General features: G+C 39.7%; 1 protein-coding gene across 1 annotated transcript in view; it reads right to left on the minus strand.

The window, feature by feature from the left end:
• zdhhc13 (zinc finger DHHC-type palmitoyltransferase 13) overlaps window positions 1-20,549 on the minus strand; it is a 35,879-nt gene that overhangs the window by 13,019 nt on the left and 2,311 nt on the right. Inside the window, exons 2-11 of the mRNA XM_055649188.1 lie at window positions 12,691-12,842; window positions 11,602-11,724; window positions 11,423-11,500; window positions 9,682-9,826; window positions 8,642-8,706; window positions 8,388-8,550; window positions 7,464-7,595; window positions 6,512-6,645; window positions 2,198-2,300; window positions 292-414 (exon numbers count right to left, since the gene is read on the minus strand). Of these exons, the coding sequence (XP_055505163.1) occupies window positions 292-414; window positions 2,198-2,300; window positions 6,512-6,645; window positions 7,464-7,595; window positions 8,388-8,550; window positions 8,642-8,706; window positions 9,682-9,826; window positions 11,423-11,500; window positions 11,602-11,724; window positions 12,691-12,842 (1,218 nt within the window). The remainder of the gene's footprint in view (window positions 1-291; window positions 415-2,197; window positions 2,301-6,511; window positions 6,646-7,463; window positions 7,596-8,387; window positions 8,551-8,641; window positions 8,707-9,681; window positions 9,827-11,422; window positions 11,501-11,601; window positions 11,725-12,690; window positions 12,843-20,549) is intronic.

Below are 20,549 nucleotides of genomic sequence, written 5' to 3' on the forward strand. Positions count from 1 at the left end.
TGTAAAGTATTCTTAGATACGACCGGAAAGGTCTTATCTCCCTCTGCTACTTTGGCAATCCCGTTACTTTAAAGAAAATTAAGCATTAAACCAGCAGCCATGATCTTTATATTTTAATGTTAAAAGTCACATTCAATTTTATTTTTACTTCTTTGACTAAGGTAAAGAGATAAAAAGCAAACGCAAGCCACTAAGCGAATGGAATGAAAAAAATCAGGGCACAATCAAAAGAAAGTGAGCACTCTTGTTGCTAACATCGTTTCAGAAAAGTAAATTCTCATGTATGAATACCTTTTTCTTCTCTTCCTCAGAAGACTTTATATATCCTGGGCCTACGGACCAGGATTTATAGAGGTAATAGACACAACCTGTTATGCTGATAGCAAATGGAATCTGAAACTCTGAAGAAGGCAAATGTGAGCTTGGTTAAGGAAATATCAGTAGGCAATATATTCTAATACATAATCAGAATACAAATATGCCATAAATAATCAGAAAACAAATATTTAAAAGCCATCTTTCGTGGAAGATAACATTTGTAAATCAAGGATATGCCCACAAATGTTTTAATTGATAAAGGACATTTAAATCATACACATTGGAAAAGTCAATCATCACTCACTACAACATAGACATATCAGACAAAACAAACAGCAAATCTATAATCAATACATTAAAAATCAAAAAACGTGAGACATATTATTCACCGAAACATGATTGAGAAAACTATTGAAAATGAAATAATTTTAGAATAACGGTTTACATTTAGTTTAAATGCAGTTCTGTGCCAAATCTATGATAGCATTATAAACAATGATTTTTTTTTCCCCAATGCAAACCAAACATTTAGGGCCAGTGACCACAGATATCAGAGTTACCACAGATATCAGCGTTCCATACAGTCATCAGCATGTGCACAATTCAAACCAGGGTTGGACTGAGTCTTCCAATTAACAACTGGTAGTTTATTTAATTTATTATTGTCATGTGTATCAAGGTACAATGACGAGCTTTTTTGTTGCTTGCTATACAGTCATCGAAAAGATTATATAGTTACAAGCAAGCCCTCCAGTGTATTCTACCTAGCAATAGCAGATCATAGAATCACTGCAACACAGGCTGCCACACAACCCTTTGAGTTTATGCTGGGTGGCACATGGCTAGCCAGTGATCAATTCCAATTAACTGGTGAATACAATCCAATATTTTGTTTGACTGCAGTCTAGTTAAATGAATACTGTTACTGGTCAAGCAAAACATGAGATCTAGTTATGGGAAGAACTAAAGTAAATTGAAGTCATTTGTAAAAGCGGTTCATTCAGAAATGATACTTCTCTTGCAAGGATAAAATATATATTAATACAGAAATTACTTCTGTTCTTGCATAAGGGACACATAATTAAAATATCTAGTCCGGTTGATACCACAAAAGTTTTGCTAAATAATAGCATAAATATAGAGTGCTTCAATAAATTCTTCCTCAAAGTGTGTCCTTGGCTAGGATGTGTATTAAAAGCTGAAGTTGGCCACTCAGCCCCTTATGCCTGTTCCTATGATATTCCTAATCTATTCCTTAACTTACTGGCCGTGCATTTTGACTGCAGAGCAGCATATATTGCCCACTCCCAAATGCCCTTCGTCATGTGTTGTTGAAATGGTATTTTATTAAATCGCTCCCAGTGTAGAGAATTCTCAAAACTGTGCAAAGACATTATCCAAAAGTACTGGAAGGAGACAGACACCCTCCTACAGACTTAAAGGAATAGACAGTTCAAACCATTCCCTTGCATCTGGGATAGGATAGGTGTAGAGGGATACGAGTCAAAGGCAGGCAGGTGGGACTAGTGTAGATGGGGCAGGTTGGTCATTGTGGGCAAGTTGGGCTGAAGAGCCTGTTTCTACACTGTGTGAATATGACTATTTCTGGCAGCTGGGCCTGAGATGCATTTACTGACAGTTTGGAGCAGTGTCCAAGGAACCATCTGATCCAAGGCATTGGAGACTCCAAAAACAGATTAAACTGTTCAATTCTTTGGGTGATTAAATAACATCCGCAGCAGAACTCTGATCAGACCGTGGATGGGGACACAATGCATTACACATCTAGGCATGGACACACTTTTGAATATATAGCAATTGACTGAAATTAGTTTCAATCTGAGGTCAATTTTTTCACACCAGGATTAACAAAAAGGATATCGGGCAAGAACCGTATGAACCATGTAAAGATCATCCAAAAGATCGACGCTGTTAAAAATGCCAATGGAATGTAGCTAAATGTCTGCTCACTCACAAACCGTCTATGGAAGAAAACAAATATTAAACCATGAGTTATTGAATGTCAACTTTCTTCATCTTTTTCTGTCCGTTTTTTTACTCTGCTCATGAAGATGTCATACCCTCCCCGTTGCAACAAGTGCCTAATCTCAACCGTATGCTTTACTGTATCAGTTTTCTACAGCTATGCAGGATTGCTCATTCAGGACTACGATAAGCTCAGGGAAATGGGCTTATTTTTCTTCCTAGCTTCTGCGAGTCGATCAGAAAATCTGTAGAATTAACATAGAATAAGGATCAAACTTTGGATTTGTAGTTCCATGTGGTTCAGCTGAACTGCTATATTAGCAAGGAAGCATACACACAGATTAGTATCTTTTTCTGTCCTGGGCCTCCTCCTTGGCCAGAGTGAGACCCACCATAAATTGGAGGAGCAGCACTTCATATTTTGCTTGGGCAATTTACACCTCAGTGGTATGAACATAGACTTCTCCAATTTCAGGTAGTCCCTGCTTTCTCATTCTTTCCCCTCCCCTTCCCAGCTCTCCCACAGCCCACTGTCTCCGCCCTTCCTTTCTTCTTCCCGTCCCCCCCCCACCCCCACATCAGTCTGAAGAAGGGTCTCAACCCAAAACGTCACCAATTTCCTTCGCTCCATAGATGCTGCCTCCCCCTCTGAGTTTCTCCAGCATTTTTGTCTGCCACAGATTAGTATAACCAATTTGAAAAGAGCATTCTTTCACTGTATTGCATAATTTAGCCATATTTTTTCATTTATCTCCTTTCAGATTAATATTGGAAAGAAACACAAGGCTACTCAGCCCTTCAACCTGCTCCACCCTTCATTAAGGTCATGGCTCATCTTCTGCCTTGGCTCTACTTTCCTGCACTATTTTGACATCTCTTGATTCTTTTAATATCAAAAAATCTAATCAACCTCGGTTTTGAATCAACTCAAGAGTGCTTCATCAACACTCCAGAGCAGGGAATCCAAAAGAATCATCAGTCACTCTGTAAAGGAATTTCTCCTCAATTCCATTCCAAGAAATTCATCCTTTATTCTGATTCCTCTGTCCATGGAAATATCCTCCACCACAAAGCAATATAGCAATGAGTCTCATCTGAATCTTCTACACCAGAGGCCGAGTCTATTTTATCTCTCTTTGGCAAATCCACAAACCTTGGATATGGATATATACTTTGAGGATCATATGATTAAGAAAATATGCTATAATCTTCATCTATAAGGACTGCTATTTGTTCCATTGTCAATAGCCATAATTGAAATAATGAAATAATACATTCAGATGGTCTGATTCTGCACTACTTGAAGAAACACTGCCCTCTCCTGGTTACAGAGTGACACAGAACTGATCAGCAAAGTGTACTGAGCAAAACATATTTCAAGTCCATATTGAAGCAGGGGAGGTAAAGTGGTGCAGCTGCTGCCTCAGCACCAGAGTCCTGGGTCCAATCCTGACATGGGGTGCTGTTTGTGCGGAGTTTGCTTGTTCTCCCTGTGACCACGTGGGCTTCCTCCAGTTTCCTCAACCATCCCCAAAGGCATGCAGGATGTCCATCACTAAATTGCCCCTTGTGTGCAGAGAGTGGGTACGTGGAATAACGTAGAATTAGCGTGAATGAGTGATCAATGGCCATGTGTGGATTCAATGGGCCTGAAGACATGTTTCCATGCTGTACCTCTAAACTAAAACCCATGGTTTCAATATTAACAAATTTACAATTTCATCCGGTTTTGTTGATACCTTATAGGAAGATAACTTTCTATGATCGATCCTGATTAACATTTTACTATTTCAAGCTCCCAGTAATTTCGGGTGTCAGAATTAAGACCTGACAGCAATACACAATAACATTCTGTTCCATTTATGCAAGCAAAATTAGAAGATGCTTATCTGAAAAATTGACAATCAAGTTTTTTTTAAAAGAGCCGCTGAAAGATGAGTTTCCCCATCACAAAAATCAAAAGGCTCCCGTTTCATTTGTAAACTTAAAATACTAGCTTGATTAAAATTGTTTTGTGGGAGATTATGTAGTTCATTGTTATATTCTGTACTTAATTTAGTAATCAAGTTGCTCAACATTAAAATCATACTTTCAACAAGTCTTGCAGATTAATTGAAGTCTACCAATTCAAGTCAAACAGATCATGTGATAGGAGTAGAACTAGGCCATTTGGCCCATCAAGTCTACTCAGCCATTCAATCATGGCTGACCTACCTCTCCCTCCAAAAAACCCATTCTTCTGCCTTCTCCCCATAATCTGACACCGCTACAAATCAAGAAATATAAATATATCCACTGATTCGCCTTCAGTCACCTGTGGCAAAGAATTCCACACTATTCTCTTCCCAAGGTGGAATTATCCCGCATATTTTGAAATGTCACTGCCAATTATTTGTTTTACAAGCATCACTGTATGTGTGTGTAGCCCAAAACAATTTCACCAAAAATATAACATTTAAATATTTTTTAATTTATTTTTTAAGTAGCTTTGTGAAGCCTATTATTAAGAAATTGTGTCAAGGTATCAAAAGAATGCCAAGTTTAATTTCAATTTTCTTTTGGGAAATATGATCCATTGTGAAATTACTTCTGATAGTTAAGTGCACAAAAGTAATTCATCCATTATGAATCAGTAGGCAAATGCATCAATAAATGTTAGACATTTTATCAGGGGATCCTGGATCCATCTCAGTTCAAGCTATACATAAGATTCCAAAGAAAGATCATTGATTCGCAATGTTAACTGCTGTCTAATGTGCTGCAGATATTCATTATTTTACTTCATTCCAGCATCCAGCGTTTCACATCAAAGTAGATTTCCCAGCTTCAAAATATATCAGCAATACTTTAGAAACAAATCATATCAAAAGCTTGAAATGCGGCATAACACTCAAAAAGACAACAAACAAATAATTGCTAGGAATGGATATGGTTTAAGTCTTAATCTTTCGGGTATTGCTCGGTGTTTCACAGCTTTTGCCCCACTACACTACCACGAAACATAAAGTTGGGTAACCTTTGTATGATTGTGGATGGGTGTATGGTAGGGAAATAAATTTAGGGCAGCACAGTGGTGCAGCGGTAGAGTTGCTGCCTTAGAGAGCCAGAGACTAGGGTTCGATCCTGACTACGAGTGCTGTCGGTCAGAGTTTGTACATTCTCCCTGGGACCGCGTGGGTTTTCCCCGGGTGCTCCAGTTTCTACCCACACGCCAAAGATCTAGGTTATTTGGATGTGGTAAAGATTGTAAATTGTAAAGAATTAAATATTTGACATCTTTACAAAATTAATTAAAATAAAACTGGTACCAAAACCAGAATGGATCATTTTTGGAATATCGGAAGGTAACCCTGAACTAAACGTGTTTCAGAAGAATTTACTCAATTACAGGCTAATAATGGGAAAAAAAGCTCGTACTTAAATTCTGGAAAAATGCGCCCACACCAACAATAAAAATGTGGATAGCAAATATGTTTGAAACACTGCATCTGGAAGAGATGAGATTCCTCTTAGCAGGCAAAGCAGACCACTTCCAAAAGACATGGTCTACGTTTTTGGAACTATTACAAGCATAAGGTGCAACAGTAAATTTAAAAATAAATAAATAAAAGGCGCCAGGGTCTGGCAACGGGGGGGGGGGGGGGGTGGGTGGGTGGTAAACCCCCCCCCCCCCCAACAGACTTGGTTGGTAGTCCCCTTCCTGCGGAGTTTAATGTTATAATAGAACGATTGTTTCTCCTTTCTTTTTCCTTCTTTTCTAGGGTCTACTTTCTTTCTTTACTTCCTTCTCTAACTTATTTTCTAAGGGGCTTTCTTTTCTCAACACTCTCCTGCACCTTCACGACTCTTGCGCACTTTCCTTACTTCTATCTTTTTTCCAAAGCTTAAAAAATGAAGCGGTACAAAAAATGTATTAAGACATATGTGTTGTGTATTATTGTAACTTGCCGTAGTTCTAATAAAAATAAAATTAAAAAAAAAAAAAAGATTGTAAATTGTCCCTAGTGTGTAGAATAGTGCTAGTCTACGTGGATCGCTGGTCTGCGCAGACTTGGTCGGCTGAAGGGCCTATTTCCACGCTGTCTAAAGTCTAAACAAGGAATGAATGCTGGAGTGAATTACCAGCCACATCGTATTCCAGAAAAGAATGAATAAAAATGAAAGGACCATAAGAGAATGAAGATAATGTGCAAACGCAGACACCTACCTTACTACAAGCTGTATTATGAACCAAGTGGTAACGAACAATATTCCTTTCAGAAGCCAGGAGTCAGATTCCATGTCTGCTATGTAGCCCGTCACCCATATCACTCCCACTGACATCATAAATAACAGGAGAAGCTGCGGTTCAAAAAGACAAATCAGTCAACATTATTCTTCTTTATATTTCGTTCTTCAGCATTTTAATGCACGACAGGTGTGAAAGGCAAAGAAAGGAAGGGTTTCTGATAAGGGGTCAGAGAGAAGTGGTTTTATCAGCAAATGTTCCACTCAGAGGGAGGGCGTTGCATTGGATCGAATTCTGGGGAATTTGAGTAGAGCAAGTGAAACAATGCCTTTTCATTTATTTATTCACAGGGTGTGAGCATCACAGACAAGGCCAACACCTCATAGTCCATTTCTAATTACCCTTCCTCTCAGCATCCTACCAGATCATTTCAGGCGGTGGACATTTGGCCCATCAGGACAATGACAGCTTCTCGCAGAGCAATTTAATCAACCCCAGTCACCCGTTCTTATTCAACTGCAGGCTGGCAATTTATTCCTTCGTGCCTATGAGGTCTTTCTTTATTCTTTTGCAACTTATCCATATGAATGTGGAATTTACAGGAGGAAATCGGAGACCCAGCAGAAAGAGATGTGGTTGTGGGGAGAATGTGCAAACTCTACATCAAGAGCACCCGGTCAGGACTGAACATGGGGCTCTGTCTGGAGTCCACTGCACTACAATATTTCTAGCATTTTTCGTCTTCACTGGAGTTTTGTAGCCTGCACAATATTTTAGTGTAGAAACGAACTGCAGATGTTAGTTAACAAACCAAAGGACACAAAGTGCTGGAGCAATAAAACAACTTGGCACTATATAATCAAATACACTATAGAACAATGCATTCCTAGAATCAAAACACATTCACAAGAAAATACTCTTGATTTCCTACCTTGTACTTTTCAAAATTTTTCATAAATTTTGTCATAAAATGACTTCTACTTCTGTGCACATTTGCGTCAATCAAACAGCGGATGATCCAGGGATTTCTGTTTTGCTGGGCCAGCCCCAAAGGAGTTTCTCCCTGGAAACAATTTAGTAAATTTTAGTTTCACCAGTGAGAGCATAGGTTAGAACATTTTAAAGTCTTCGTTAAATATTATTCTTCAAAGTTCAGAAACATTAAGCTCAGAAGTATATCAACATCCAACTGCAACTATTTGAGGATAAATTTAAAGGAAACTAAACTTGCAACATTAGATCTTTTTAATCAGACAGCACAAAACTACATTCATTTTTATTTAAAATTCAATGTAATTTCCTTTCTCTTTTGTTTCTACTCTGTTGGCTTAAAATGAACATTAGGTTAGTTTCACTTCCCAGCTCGAGACCTGCTTGATCGCACCATGGCCTGGTTCAGTAACTTGAATGCCCATGAACGTATTCAATGTTAAGACAGGTAGACATTTAAACTGCAAAGGAAACAGCAGGTAATGGAAGGGAGCAGGAAAATTGTCCTGAAAACAAGATTGGATCGATCATGATCTTATTGAATGGTTCAGTAGACTCAAAGGATAAATTGCACTTTTGCTCTCCCTCTCCCACCCTTCCCAGGAGGGAATGCAGGGGTTACTAGAAATTAGAGATATCAAGCTTTATTGTGTTTATCAGTGAAATGAGCCAAAATACTATGCACAACTGAATGTACTTCATGAATTATCTATAGATTCACATGCTGTACACTATCCACTTTCATCCATACTTCTATTACTATTGAAGGCAATCAGGAAAGCTTCATTAAAACAAAACTCAGTTGAATGTGTGACCGACTTAAATGCATCTTGACGAAAATCACACAGAAGAGCTAGGTACTCACCATTGCATTTTTAACTTCAACATTTGCACCAACAGTCAGCAGCACATTCACTGCTGCCACATTTCCCGACATTACTGCCCAGTGTAGAGGTGTGTTCTTGTGCAATTTGTCAACAGCATTTATTGAAGCATTTAATTTTATGAGAAACCTGGTAGGCTCGGGCCTGGATGAAAGAGAACGTAACAACTGTAGCGCTGGTTAAATGTACCATTATATACACGTGCAAAGACATGCCATAAACATTCTACACTTACCCTATTATTTTGGAAGTTGCAAGCATTAGCGGTGTCTGTCCATTCACGTCAGCAGCATCCACGTCCTTAAACAACAGAAAACATCTCAAAAGTCAAGAGTGGTTTATCGTCATATGTACCAAAAGGGAACATTGAATTTCTTACATGCAGCAACACAAACAGGTTTCTTAACATAGTACTCAATAGATAATATAAACAGACAGAAAAGTTCCATTAAAAAAACAATAGTGTAAAAAAGGCCAAAATCTCCAGTGCATTCAAGGCAATTTGTAGTTTGGAGTTTAGTTGGATTTTGCAGCATTCAATAGCTTAATGGTTGTTGGGAATTGTCATGTCTAATTTAAAAAAAAATTAATGTTTGATTTTAAGGCAATCAAGAAGTAGTTATTATATGTATTATAATATATATTATAATAATGCTGTCCTGTAAATTTCAATGGAGTCGTGCCATGTCCTGTCCTGTCCTATAAATTTCAAATATGGGTCATCCTCCTTTACAGGAAAGTAGAGGAATACCATGTTAGTCTGAACATTCCATCCAAGGTGAAATTAAATTTGACAATTAACTTCTGGACTCTTCACAAAGTAATTAATGGATGACAATCCAGTACAAAACAAAGTTCAGTCTGTGAACCCGAGCTATTATTAGGAAGGAACTGCAGATGCTGCTTTAAATCAAAGGTAGACACAAAATACTGGAGTAACTCAGCGGGGCAGGCAGCATCTCTGGAGAGAAGGAATGGATGACATTCCGGGTTGAGACCCTTCTTCAGACTGAGCTATGTTAGCTGTGTTACTGCAATGGAGTTCTGCAGCTTTTGAGGTTTGAGAAATTCCATCGCACAACAATACTTTCAGTCCTCATGTCTCATACTGCTATGACTGAAATATTACAGTGACTGGGTGGGAACAGACATTTCATAACTGCATATGTGCACTAAAGCACATTAACTTGAGGAAGAGCATTTAGATTAATTCACTACCTTTCCTACTGAAATAATGAAAGGCATTGATTTGAAATAAGGACAAACTGAACATACCTGACCTTTGGCTACAAGGTAAGCAATGATTGCCATTTGCTGGAATTGAACTGCAAGATGAAGACATGTGAATCCTTCCCTATCGACTAAGGAGGGGTCTGCTCCATACTTCATCAGTAGCACCATCATAGACAAGTGGCCTTGTCTGAAATAAAACAAAAGGACTTGAAGATTGTTTTTAAAAATCCACTTTAACCTATTGATCTTTCAGCTGGCAAACAGTTCAGTATTTTCTGTTAACTAGAAAAAGGTTACATTTTATCTATTATAGATCCTCTGACACATCGTATGTTCTTATCATTGTGGTTTGAATATGAATGCAACTTCGAGCTACAGTTTACGTTGTAGCAGAACCCACATTTCCTTTATTAGAATATCCTGTTTGGGTTTTCACTTCTCTCCTCCACCATCTCAAACTGAAGCACAGTTGCACAATTTTAGATTAGATTTATTTTTGTGGAAACTTAAGTCTGCTTCTTCAGCACTGAATGGGTTAGTGATGCCACAAAGGAATCCAGGTTTATAACATTTATTGGAGAGTACTCTTCACAGTTGTATGATGGATAAATCTGTCCACTGTTCAATAAGTGAGGTTGGAAAAAAATAAAGTAAGAGTGGCCCGGTGGCGTAGCGGGACAGTTGCTGCTGACAGCACTGGTGATCCGGGTTCGATCCCAACTACGGGAGCTGTCTGTGTGGAGTGTGCACGTTTTCCCCGTGACCTTTCTCAGAGATCTCCAGTTTCCTTCCACACTCCAACGACGTACAGGTTTATAAGTTAATTGGCTTGGTGTAAGTGTAAATTGTCCCGAGAGTGTAGGATAGTGTTAATGTGCGGGGATCGCTGGTTGGTGCGGATTCTGTGGCGAAGGGCCCGTTTCCATGCTGTATCTCTGAAATAAACTGGTACAAAAACACTATTGTTGTACTCCAGAATCAATTCTCAGGGTTATGTGCAACCAAGACCAGAGTATAGAACACAGGACAAAACCATGAGGGGTAGATAGAGAAGGGGAATGCACACAATATTTTTTCTGAGGTAAGATGAATTAAAAACTAGAGGGTGTTGTTTGAGGGGCAGGTATGTAAAAAGGGACCGGAGGTGCAATTTATTTCCCCTCACAGGTTGTGCATATATGGAATGAACTGCCAGATTAAGAGGTTGAGCCGTGTGAAGCAACAACAACAACATTTAATAGACATTGGGATAGGTACATGGATAGGAAAGGTTAAGAAGTCAAATGTGAGCAAATGGAACTAGTTTATTTGAGCATCTTAGTTAATATGGACGAGTTGGCCCAAAAGGCATGTTTCCTGCTGTATTAGTTTACAGCGTTGTATTTGTCATTTTGAAACAAGAAACGTAATCCACTCATTTATTTTTTGTAATACGGAGGAGATATGTAAACAAACCAAGATTAAGAATAATTTCATTAACAAAAGGAACTCAATTTCCAATTCCTATGATTACATTGCCCAACACGATGTGACTCTCCATCTCAGTCTTGCAAATTTTTCTTCACCGTTTATCTGCCCAATTCCCTCTCAACGCGAACATTTATGTTCTATGCTCAAAGTTGGAAGATAGATGAATTCTAAAATGAATTCAATCAAAATGGTGAGATGAGAGATCAGTAGGTGACAGAAAGATATCTTTCCCACATATATTTGGTAATTACATCTTCTTTACAATTCCTTTTTAAAGCTTACGTTCAAATATTAAATATTTCTGGAACTCTACCTGGTCGCCCAGTGAAGAGCTGTTGAATTTAAATCTCCACCAAGCTGATCCACAATTGCACCTTTCGAAATATAGTAGCTGTAGATGGAGATGGGTAAATTTAATACAATATATGAACAATGGCAATGTTAATTTTTTTTGGTGCATAATTTAAGTACAAAAATAATAAAAGATCTTACCTGACAAGCTCTGTTCGGTTATTGATAGCTGCCCAGTGAAGCAACGTCACATTTTCTTTGTCAGGCTGTCGGACATCATAACCAGCTTCGATCAGCTCCTTACATCTGTCTATTATTCCATATCTGCAAAGTGTAAAATGCAATCTTAGAAAAAAGTGGAGATAAAGCTGGACCACGAGTCTCCAAATTCAAAACTAAAATCCCGAGCAGCCCGTGGCGTTTCAGAATAGAAGTAAGCATTACCAAGAATGACCAGCCATACATTCTAATGGGCCTGATCCACTTAAGCGACTCTTTAGGCGAATGCCAGGGACTAGTTTTAATCAAATTCACCTACGACTCCTGGCGACAACCCACGACAGCACCTACATCAACCTCCAACACGCTGAAAATTTTGCGGCAGTCGCCTGTAGTTGCCCAAGAAAATTGCCTAAGTGGGACAGGCCCATAAAGCTATCACATTTCAAATATCCTTTGTACCCTTCTCTTGATCTGTAGCTGGTATAACAAAAATAAATAAAATTATAACACCACATGCCAACAGAATTCAATGAAAATGAACCCCTCATTGATATAAAAATTATGCTTTTATTGGATTTTTATTTTCATACCAACATCAGGCTTGATGCGATTGCACAAATTACATTTTGCAATTTCTCAGAGCATGTATACCATTATCGTAACCTTCCCTCTGGTTTATTACCTCACGTTATCCAATTTCAAACTCGATTCAACAAAGATCTTCCATCTGCTATATTTGACATTTTATGCTTGCATATGGCTAGACATGCAAAAGCATTCACGGGTTTGAGTTTTTTCCTCAAGTAATTACAAGAGATAGACACAAAATGTTGAAGTAACTCAGCGGGTGAAGCAGCATCTCAGGGGGAAAATGGAAAGGCGATGTTTTATCACCATTTTTTCCTGGAGATGCTGCCTGACCCGCTGAGTTACTCCAGCATTTTGTGTCTATCTTTGGTATAAACCAGCATCTGCCATTCCTTGTTATTACAAGAACTTTGCAGCCAAGATAACCTCAAGAGTTGACATTTACATACCATTGTATAGCAAATACCCACTAGAACTTACTGTGTGGCTCTTACAATGTCCCAATTACTATAATCTTCCATGAAGGCAAGATCACTGTGATGTTTATCTGGACTCATGGCCTGACTCGAACTGTTATATTGCTCCTGGTGCTTTTGAGCTCCATGATATCCATGAGAACAATTGTGCTGACACTGTAAAAAACAATAGTTTCATTACACATGACAATGAAGTAATAAGTAAAATTTTTATCTTAGAGCTGCGTGAAAACAACTGATACTGCTGGCCGCAACATTGTAGTCGTAAGGAATCAAAGTATTATTTGCATTATAAAATGGAAGAGAAAGGCTGTGTAAATTACACTGGCTGAAAGTTATATAAGAATTGTCAAACTGTTTCTCCTCCTATTTCACATTCCCAGAATACTCAACATAAACGTCTTCCTTAATAAAAAGAGTAAACCCTGGAAATACTAACCAGGTCTCTGCAGTGGAGAGAGAAATAGAGTAAACACTTTAGGTCAATGAGATTTCATCAGATCTCACTTGCACTCATTTCTCTTCTAAGCACGGATACATTTTCTAAAGCAAGGAAACAACAACAACAAATATATGCAAGCATGCAAATGCAGTTACTTGAACGACTAATAAATAATAGATACAATGAGCACCAAAAAATAATGTAATTAAAATCACCTATATTTGTTCTATTCAACCATCACTCACATGTTGCAACCTGAGCCAGTAGTGTAATTAATCTGGTACTATAATTAGAGCACTGGCCTCCCAGGCAGTATCCATACACTCGAGTCCAGATAGATACAAGATGGAAAGTACTTATTAGCCAAGTATGAAAGAACATACAAGGAATTTGATTTGCCATACAGTCAATAAACAATAGGTGCAGGAGTAGGCCATTCGGCCCTTCAATCCTGCACCACCATTCAATGTGATCATGGCTGATCATCCACGATCAGTACCCTGTTCCTGCCTACTCCCCATATCCCCTGACTCCGCTATCTTTAAGAGATCTATTTAACTGTCTCGAACGCATCCAGAGAACCGGCCTCCACCGCCTTCTGAGGCAGATAATTCCACAAACTTTGTGTGAAAAAGTGTTTCCTCATCTCCATTCTAAATGGCTTACCCCTTATTCTTAAAATGTGGCCACTGGTTCTGGACTCCCCCAACATCAGGAACATGTTTCCTGCCTCTAGCATGTCCAAACGCTGAATCATCTTATATATTTCAATAAGATACCCTCTCGTCCTTCTAAATTCCAGAGCATACAAGCCCAGCCGCTCCATTCTATCAACATATGACAATCCCGCCATCCGTGGAATTAACCTGGTGAACCTACGCTGCACTCTTTCAATAGCAAGAATGTCCTTCCTCAAATTTGCAGATGAAAACTGCACACAATACTCCAGGTGTGGTCTCACTAGGGCCCTGTACAACTGCAGAAGGACCTCTTTGCTCCTATACTCAACTCCTCTTGTTATGAAGGTCAACATGCCATTTGCTTTCTTCACTGCCTGCTGTACTTTCACTGCCTGCTGCACTTTCACTTTCAACATGCCATTTGCTTTCTTCACTGCCTGCATGCTTACTTTCATTGACTGATGAACAAGGACCCCCAGATCCCGTTGTACTTCCTCTTTTCCCAATTTGATACAATTTAAATAGTAATCTGCTGTCCCGATTTTGCCACCAAAGTGGATAACCTCAGATTTATCCACATTAAACTGCATCTGCCATGCCTGCCCACTCACCCAACCTGTCCAAGTCACCCTGCATCCTCATAGCATCCTCTTCACAGTTCATACTGCCACCCAGCTTTATGTCATCTGCAAATTTGCTAATGTTACTTTGAATCCCTTCATCTAAATCTTTGATGTATATTATAAATAGCTGCGGTCCCAGCATCGAGCCTTGCGGTACCCCACTAGTCACTGCCTGCCATTCTGAAAGGGACCCGTTAATCCCTACTCTTTGTTTCCTGTCTGCCAACCAATGTTCTATCCATGTCAGCACTCTACCCCCAATACCATGTGCTCGAATTTTGCCCCAAATCTCCTATGTGGGAACTTATCAAATGCTTTCTGAAAACCCACGTACTACATCCACTGGCTCTCCCTTGTCCATTTTCCTAATTACATCCTCAAATAATTCCAGAATATTAGTCAAGCATGATCTCCTCTTCGTAAATCCATGCAGACTAGGACCGATCCCGTTCCTGCTATCCAAATGTGCCGCTATTTCATCTTTTATAATTGACTCCAGCATTTCCTCATCACGATGTCAGGTTAACTGGTCTATAATTCCCTGTTTTCTCTCTGTCCTTTTGTGTTATCCCCCTTTCTTAAAAAGTGGGATAACACGAGCTATCCTCTAATCCACAGAAACTGATCCTAAATCTATAGAACATTGGAAAATGATCACCAATGCGTCCATGATTTCCAGAGCCACGTCCTTAAGTACCCTGGGGTGCAGACCATCAGGCCCTGGGGATTTATCAGTTTTTAGTCCCATCAGTCTACCCAACACCATTTCCTGCCTAATGTGCATTTCCTCCATCACCCTACATCAGGGAGATTGCTTGTGTCCTCCTTAGTGAAGACGGATCCAAAGTACCTGTTCAACTCGTCTGCCATCTCCTTGTTCCCCATAATAAATTCACCTTTTTCAGTCTTCAATGGTCTAACTTCGGTCTTAACTATTTTTTTCTCTTTACATACCTAAAGAAATTACTGTCCTCTTTTTTATTCTTGGCTAGCTTACCTTCATACCTCATCTTTTCTACCCTATTGCCTTTTTAGTTATCTTCTGTTGCTCTTTAAAAGTTATCCAATCCTCTGGCTTCCCGCTCATCTTTGCTATGTTATACTTTTTTATTTTTATACTGACTTCCCTGACTTCCCTTGTCAGCCACAGTTGCCCCTTACTCCCCTTGGAATCTTTCTTCCTCTTTGCAATGAACTGATCCTGCACCTTCTGTATTATTCCCAGAAATACCTGCCATTGTTGTATTACTGTCATCACTGCTGGGGTATCTTTCCAGTCAATTTTGGTCAGCTCCTCCCTCATGGCTCCATAGTCCACTTTGTTCAACTGTAATACTGATACATATTTTACCCGTCTCCCTCCCAAATTGTAGATTAAACTTATCATATTATGGTCATTACCTCCTAAGGGCTCCTTTATCTCGAGTTCCCTTATCAAATTCAGTTCATTACACAACAATAAATCCGGAATTGCCTTCTCCCTGGTAGGCTCTAGTTCAAGCTGCTCTAAGAATCCATCATGGAGACACTCCACAAACTCCTTTTCTTGGAGTCCAGCACCATCCTGATTTTCCCAGTCTACCTGCATGTTGAAATCTCCCACAACAACCATAGCATTACCTTTATGACATGACAATTTTAACTCTCGATTCAACTTGCGCCCTATATCCAGGCTACAGTCATACCAAAAAAGCAACAAGACACACAACTACATAAAAATTAACATAAACATCCACCACAGAGCACTGAGATGGAAGGCAATAGCGTATTATCTTCTTCACAGTAGATAATACATATATCAATACTAATCAAATCAATCAAGTTAAAATGTTTAAATCTAAAGCTAATTCAAATATTGAAAACATGGAGCAGATCAGTAAGCATCTGGCAAAAAAAAAGTTAAAATTCCAGGATGAAGACTTAGTCAAAACAGGGGAATAAGAAAAATAATTAGCTTTAAATTGCAGAGAGAAAGTAGGATGGAGAGTACAAAGGGATTATCTCTTATGGCTAGAGTTGCCATGGGGCTAAGTTATAGGTGGTTACCTAGTTAACAGGTTAATCAGGCTGGTAAAATAGAAAACAATTGTGTACAAAGTATTAAAAATCGTGAAACGAAAAGTTATAGGAAAAATCCAACGTCACTCAATGCTCGTTGAAGGAGAGAAACTCTGCCAACATTAGAAGGATGACTCACAGCAAAACTGACCAGTTCAGATACAAGCACAAAAAAAGCATTGGTGAATTTGATATTGAATCCAGGAAGGTGAAACGAGTCAAGAGTGAAGATGAGGTCCTCCTGCTCAAACTTACAATGAGACTCTTATGAAAGCGAAGAAGGCCACTGGCAGGTCAGAGTAGGAGATTGATCGTACTGCTTCTTTCCCGAGTAAAGGCTCAACAGCTCTCCATCAACACACTTATTTATCTGTTTACAGTCATTCTCATATTGAACAATTCCTTCTACACATGTTATCCAGATCAACTATGGACACAAGCTATGACTGTCTTTTTGTGGATGAGGTTAGATCTTATTAGATGCAGGGCAAGTTGGTCAACTCAATACAAAATCTGCTCGATGGAAGGAGTTAGACGGTGGCATATTGGGGCATCGTGTGCCACGGGTATGTACTTGGTCCATTTATTCATCATCTATATTAACAATTTGGTGAGAATGTTATTGGCATGGTTAGATTATCTAAGATTATAAAAGGATCCAGATTAAATGGGCAAGTGGTCCAAGGAATGGCTGATGGAATTTAACTAGGATACGTGTGAAGTGTTGCATTATGGCACGTTAAACCAGGACAGCACTTACACAGAAAATAGCAAGATCCTGGAGTTGTCAAATAAAAAGACCAAGGGGTACTAGTACATAGTTTATTGAAAGCAGCCACACGGGTAGACAGGAGGTGGTGCTTAGCACGCTTGGCTTTATTGGTCAGGCCATTGAGTACAAGAGAGATAGCCCAAATCACTATCAATTAATCCACATTTAGAATATTGTATGCAGTTTTTAATTGCTTAGCCATATGAAGGATGAGCTGGAATGCGTGCAGAAAAGATTCATCAGGGTGTAATCAGGACTGGAGGTTTTGAGTTAGAAACATAAACTGAATAGAGTCACAGAGCTAAATAGCAAAGAGACAGGCACCACAGCTCAACTTGTCCATGCCAACTCAGTTGGCATTCTGGGCTAGACTGGTATAATTTCCCTTGCTATCTCCAAGTTTGTGGATAACACAAAGCTGGGTGGCAGTGTAAGCTGCGAGGAGGATGCTATGAGGCTGCAGGGTGACTTGGACAGGTTGGGTGAGTGGGCAGATGCATGGCAGATGTAAATAAAATGTGGATAAAGGTTAACCACTTTTGTGTCAAGAACAGGAAGGCAGATTATTATCTGAATGTTGCCAGATTAAGAAAAGGGGAGGTGCAACAAGACCTAGGTGTGCTTGCACATCAGTCACTGAATGAAAGCATGCACGTACAGCAGGGAGCTAATGTCATGTTGGCCTTCATTGCGCAAGGATGTGAGTTTTGGAGCAAGGAGATCCTACTGCAGTTGTACAGGGCCCTGGTGAGACTGCACCTGGAGTATTATGTGCAATTCTGGTCTTCTAAGGAAGGACATTATTGCTATTGAGGGAGTGCAGGTAGGTTCACCAGATTCCCGGGATGGCGGGACTGACATATGATGAAAGAATGGGTCAATTGGGCTTGTTTTCACTGGAATTTAGAAGGATGAAAGATCTTATGGAAACATATAAAATTCTTAAATGATTGGACAGTTCCTGGAAACAGGAAAAATGTTCCGAATGTTGGGGGAGTCCAGAACCGGGGTCACAGTTTAAGAATAAGAGGTAGGCCATTTAGGACTAAGATGAGGAAAAACATTTTCACCCAGAGAGTTGAATCTGTGGAATTCTCTGCCACAGAAGACAGTGGAGGCCAATTCACTGGAGGTTTTCAAGAGAGAGTTAGATATCTTAAAGATAGCAGGGTCAGGGGATTTAGTTCTTAGGGCTAAACGAATCAAGGGAAATGGGAAAAAAGCAGGAACAGGGTAATGATTTTAGATGATCAGCCATGATCATATTGAATGGCGGTGCTGGCTCGCAAAGGCTAAGTCAAGTCAAGTCAAGTTTATTTGTCACATACACATACGAGATGTGCAGTGAAATGAAAGTGGCAGTGAAATGAAAGTGGCAGTGCAGTGAAATGAAAGTGGCAGTGGCCTATACCTGCACCTATTTTTCTATGTTTCTTGTTCCTGCCACCAAAGTGGATAACCTCATATTTATCTACATCATACTGCATCTGCCCACTCACCCAATCTATCCAAGTCACCCTGCAGCCTCAAAGCATCCTTCTCGCAGCTCACACTGCAATCCAGCTTTGTGTCATCAAGTAATTTTAACAAGATTCCACTAGCAGTCATGTCTTCCCTTCTGTTTCACTTGGCATTCGTGAGTTCCTCATCAGCTCTTCCACCTACAGTAACATTCCCCCGTTTTCAGTTCTTTAACCATATAACAATTACAGCACGGAAACAGGCCATCTCGACCCTTCTAGTCCGTGCCAAACACGTATTCTCCCCCTAGTCCCATACACCTGCGTTCAGATCATAACCCTCCATACCTTTCCCGTCCATATAACTATCCAATTTATTTTTAAATGATAAAAACGAACCTGCCTCCACCACCTTCACTGGAAGGTCATTCCACACAGCCACCACTCTCTGAGTAAAGAAGTTCCCCCTCATGTTACCCCTAAACTTCTGTCCCTTAATTCTCAAGTAATGTCCCCTTGTTTGAATCTTCCCTACTCTCAGTGGGAAAAGCAATTCTTTCTTAAGCAATTGCAGGAGTAGAAAGATTTGTACTTTTACCTCTCCCCTTCCACCGTCCAAGAAATTAAGCAGTAATACCATCTACTGTAGTGACTCATTTGTTCTTTCTCTACTCTAGTGTACTGCACTTGCTGCTCACAGTGTGGTCTCTTCTACACTGAATGAACACACAAAGATTGGGTGACCACTATGTTGAGCATTTGGATTTAATCCACAGGTAAGCTTTCTGTTCTCTGCAACGTTCATTCTCCATTCCACTGTGCCTCTCATGGCATAATGTGGTGGACCTCTCCAACAGTTCTGCATTTCATACATTTACATTTCTTTATTTGTTATCTCTCTGTAATTTTCCTCCTTAACCTATCAACCACTTGACTTAATCGATAGCCTGTCACCGGTGTAACTATGAATTCATTCAATCCATTCACCCCTATTCCTCTCTTCAATATAAAACTAACTTATTTCCAAATTCTGAAATAAGAGTTATTGATCTGAAACATTAAACTGCTTCTCTTTCTGAAGATCATGCCTAGTCAGTTGAGTGTTCCCAACATTTCCAGTTTCATTTTGATTTTCACACCTATTCTGCTTTAGTCAAATTCAAAATCTGTCAACTCATACTTGGCACACATTCAGATTCAGATTCAATTTTAATTGTCATTGTCAGTGTACAGTACAGAGACAACGAAATACACATGTCCACATGTAAACGGGTTCACATGTAAAAGGAAATACATTTCATTTAAATTATGTAAACGACTTATTGGTATGTATAACTGGTTGAGAATTCTGAGAATGGGACTGCAGTGCAGGAAGTACACATGTTGCTAACGAGATGACAACAAACTGTCACACCTTCCTTTACTGGGCTCCTTTTACCCTTCCCCCACCCAGCCCGCCCTCTTAGAGAGAGAGCATGGAAACAGTCCCACTCGCACTGATTCTCTGCCATCTCACTTTCTCATCTATGCCCAACACATTAGGGGCTTTTTTTTTTAAATGGCCAATTAAGCTAAAAACCCACACGTCTTTGGGATATGGGAGCAAATCAAAGCACACGGAGAAAGGCAATGCGTTCACAGGGAGAACGTGCAAACTCCACACAGATAGCGCCCGAGGTCAGGATCAAACCCAGGTGTGAGGCAGCAACTCTACCAGTTTGTGCCTTTGTACTACTTCCATTTTACCCGCTCCTTGGGTCTTTCCTTCCTTTCGACCTCCCAAGGCCTCTTGTTCAACCACCACGACCTATCCCCCCCCCCCATCCAG

The sequence above is a fragment of the Leucoraja erinacea genome, chromosome 18 (assembly GCF_028641065.1).
Source record: "Leucoraja erinacea ecotype New England chromosome 18, Leri_hhj_1, whole genome shotgun sequence".
Lineage (NCBI taxonomy): Eukaryota > Metazoa > Chordata > Chondrichthyes > Rajiformes > Rajidae > Leucoraja > Leucoraja erinaceus.